Source organism: Mastomys coucha, unplaced genomic scaffold (genome assembly GCF_008632895.1).
Source record: "Mastomys coucha isolate ucsf_1 unplaced genomic scaffold, UCSF_Mcou_1 pScaffold22, whole genome shotgun sequence".
Classification (NCBI taxonomy): Eukaryota; Metazoa; Chordata; class Mammalia; order Rodentia; family Muridae; genus Mastomys; species Mastomys coucha.
This window is the reverse complement of record NW_022196905.1, coordinates 80911701-80915511: the sequence shown is the minus strand read 5'-3', so window position 1 is coordinate 80915511 and position 3811 is coordinate 80911701. Positions and strand designations below refer to the sequence as shown.

At 38.3% G+C, this 3811-nt stretch overlaps 1 protein-coding gene across 7 annotated transcripts in view; it reads right to left on the bottom strand.

Moving 5' to 3' along the window:
* Positions 1-3811, bottom strand: part of Mob1b (MOB kinase activator 1B) — a 41324-nt gene that overhangs the window by 18555 nt on the left and 18958 nt on the right. For all 7 annotated transcript variants that reach the window (XR_004110907.1, XR_004110904.1, XR_004110905.1 and 4 more), the window contains exon 2: positions 582-748. Coding sequence is in view for 4 of the 7 variants with exons in the window: in XM_031342968.1 (XP_031198828.1) it covers positions 582-748 (167 nt within the window). In the remaining 3 variants the exon portion in view is untranslated. The remainder of the gene's footprint in view (positions 1-581; positions 749-3811) is intronic.

Sequence of the window (3811 nt, the reverse complement as noted above, 5' to 3'; positions counted from 1 at the left end):
GGAGGGGGCAGGAGGGGGCAGGAGGGGACAAAGCAAGGTGGTGCGTGTCAGCACACCGATTTAATCCCACCAACTAGGAGGCAAATGAATCTCTCTAAATTGAAGACCATCATAATCAACATACTGATTCTAAACCAGCCAGGGCTACACAGTGAGACCCTGTAATAATGTACACATACAGTAGAGATTTATTCTCATTATCTTTGAGATGTCACAAAAATCACCTTATAATTAAGTTGGCTCTAACCAATAAAATGAAAAAACAAATTTTATTTCTAATAACAAGTGTCTTAGTCCAAAACTATAAGCACATTATAATCACATAATTCGAAACATGACAGTACAATTCTATTGACATTTCATAAAATTTCATATTCAGAAATTTAGTCACATAAAGACTAAAGCTGGATTGTACCATCACTATATTGTGGTATCAGACTATTTCATCATCAGTATATTATGAGATCGGACTATTTTGAAATCACTTTATTGTGATATCAAGCTAAATAGATCCTAGAATAGACATCACGTCAACATTCACCTAAGAAGGCCAATGTCCCAGTTCAGAGTCTGTGACTTACTGTTAACTGCAACCCACTCATTCAGATCCTCCCCCTCAGGAAGCATGACAGCCATCCGCAGGTTGCCACTGCCCAGTGTGGCTTCTGCGTGTTTTAAGAGTTCATACTGGTGAGACCCCTCTGGTATGTTCTTCTTTGGTTTAAAAGTTTTAGAAGAGCGACTACCACTGTGGATAAAAAAAGAGGGAAAGGAAATACTTGATTATTTAAATACATACTATCAATGGAATCTACACTTTATTACTGAATAAGTCATCTTAAATATCTAAAAATTAACAGGAATTACTTTCAGCCCCCAAATCTATACTAGCGACATTAATCCTAGCAGTAATGTTGTTACTGTAATGACTATGTTATCTACCTAAAATACATATGAACTTCCTCTACATTCTCTAACTTAACTCAGGAGGAGAAAACAAAACCTTAAGCTGTAACCCAGCTCTCCACAATAAATCAAACACTCTGGAACTGTAATCGAAGAAAAGAAACCAGACTGTAATCTATGAAAACAAAAAAAATCACTTCCATAATAAATATTAGTAATTTTGCCTTTTACTCAACCCTGTTTTTCATTTGAATACATAGAAGTATATTCTCTTTTAAGATGCAGATACACTTTTATATCAATAAAATACAAAAATCCAAGAGCAAGGGGAAAATAAGCTCAATGTTTTTCTACCCAATTATGGGAAGCATTTGTAATCAATCTTAATGCAGAAGAAATTTTGGGTAAACATGTAGTTAGTATGACTGATATGCTCAAATTTCAGAATGTATACATATATATCTAATATAGTATATGTAACATACACATAAGACAGTCAGTCCTTCATGAGTCCACACTTGTAGACGAATTAAACAAAATCTTAAAATGCTTGAGGAAATATATCTTTTCAAAATAGACACAGTGATTTTGCTGTCACTCTCTAAACAGAGTATAACAGCACTTAAGACTGTGTGAGTAAACGAGATATGAGCTTAAAGTCATAAGAGAGTAAATATGGTATATATGCAACAATCCTAACATTCTATAAAACACACTTTATAATCTGAAGGATTCTGGACCCAATAACTTGTGGATACAGAGGAACAAGCAAGCGTGCGTGCATGCGTGTATGTGTGCTGATCCAACTAAAAATTGGACCCAATAACTCGTGGATACAGAGGAACAAGCGTGTGTGTGTGTGTGTGTGTGTGTGTGTGTGTTGATCCAACTAAAAATAGGTTTAGAAACAGTTTTAAAAGATTGGGAGGGCTGGTGAGAAGAAGGCTCAAATCCCAGCAACACATGGTGGCTCACAACCATCTGTAATGAGAGACTTAAAAAAAAAGATTAAGAGCAGAGTAATGGTACACAAGTTTAGCTCTCAGGAAGCAGAGGCAGGCAGATCTCTGAGAGTTCAAGGTTAGGCTGGTCTACACAGTGCATTCCAAAATAGCCAAGACTGCAGTGAGAAACCCTGTCGCAAAAGCAAACAAACAAGCAAAAACATTCAGCCACTTTAAGATAGGAAGATGAAAACAGGAGCCTTAAGAGAACACACAGTGGTGAAACATTACAGGTTCCATGGCTTTTCAATCCTCAATCCTTTCTCCACATATATCCCTTCCCTCTTTCCCCAAAGTAGGCTGTGCTCTTGACCCTACCTGTATCAAGGACCCCGAAGAACGTTAAAAGTCTACAATCAGCCCAAATACCAACTCAAGTGGTGGTATTACTCTGACACTCTAATTTAAATATTGTCTCAAGTGTTTAATTAAAATTAAATTGGTATCTGTCAACTCTAAAAACATCTTCCTCCTATGTCTTTACTCAATAGCTAAGGGATCTTTTAAAACATTAGTAAGTAGATACTCCTCTGGGAACCACTCAGTAACCTCCCAATTCTCTCAGAATAATTCAAAAGGTAAAATGCTGGATAAGGTCAAGCTGTAAAACACCCTGAAGCGTTCACACTTTTCTTCAATTGAATATATTAAACACCAAATTCTCTAACTGGACAATGGTGGTACACACCTTTACCCTAACACTTGGAAGGCAGAGGCAGGTGGATCTCTGTGAGTTCAAGGCCAGGCTGGACTACAGAGTGAGTTCCACAACAGCCATGGCTACACACACGGAAACCCTGTCTTGAAAGACAAAAGTGAACCTCTCCGGGCTGGCGAGATGGCTCAGCGGGTTAAGAGCACTGACTGCTCCTCCAAAGGTCCTGAGTTCAAATCCCAGCAACCACATCGTGGCTCACAACCACCCACAATGAGATCTGACGCCCTCTTCTGGTACGTCTGAAGACAGCTACAGTGTACTTACATATAATAATAAATAAATCTTTTTAAAAAAAAAGTGAACCTCTCCAAATCCAAGCAACTCTGAAAGTCAATGCTTATATCATTTCTTCCCTTTTCACCTCTCATCACTGTTTTTCTCAGGGCTGAGAAAAACTGAGGCAAGTGTTGGACCACTGAGCTACATCCCTGGGCCTTCTCATCAAAATTTATTGTGAAAAATATACTTCACCACTATAGTTTACAAAAGATTTTCCTAATCTATATGTTGATCAATTATGAAAATAGCTCTCCTCAGACTCCTGTAGTTATTTTAAAAATACAATTTAGAAATAAGATACTAGTGAGTCTATGTCTCTGTCTCTGTCTCCCCCCACCCCTCTCTTTCTCTCTCTCTCTCTTTTTGTTTTTTGTTGTTGTTGTTGCTTTTCGAGACAGGATTTCTCTTTGTATCCCTGGCTCTCCTGGGATTCACTTGTTGTCCACGCTGGCCTTAAACTCTCAGACCTACCTGACTACGCCTCCTGAGTACAAAGATTAAAAGTGTGTGCCATTGCCAAGGGAACACTCTCTTCTCTGTTTCCAATTTCCTTGTAATTCAAACTTCCAAAGTCCAGGCAGATACTGTGTATTAAGGGAAGGGATTCCTTCTTAAGCTTCAATGGACAGACCACAAACAACTTCATCAGCTATCTACTGACTTAGGTTCTTTCCCATTATTTGCTCTGCAAGCAAAGCTGCAACAGCATTCAACATGTATGTGAAACATTCTTAGGATGGTTGTGCCACGTATAAATTTTGAATTTTATTGTGCTTTTTTCCCCACAAATAAGTTATACTCTTCAAAAATCTAACACCTTAAAAGAATAGCTAGTCTTTCGGGCAGTGGTGGCGCATGCCTTTAATCCCAGCACTTGGGAGGCAGAGGCAGGTGGATTTCTGAG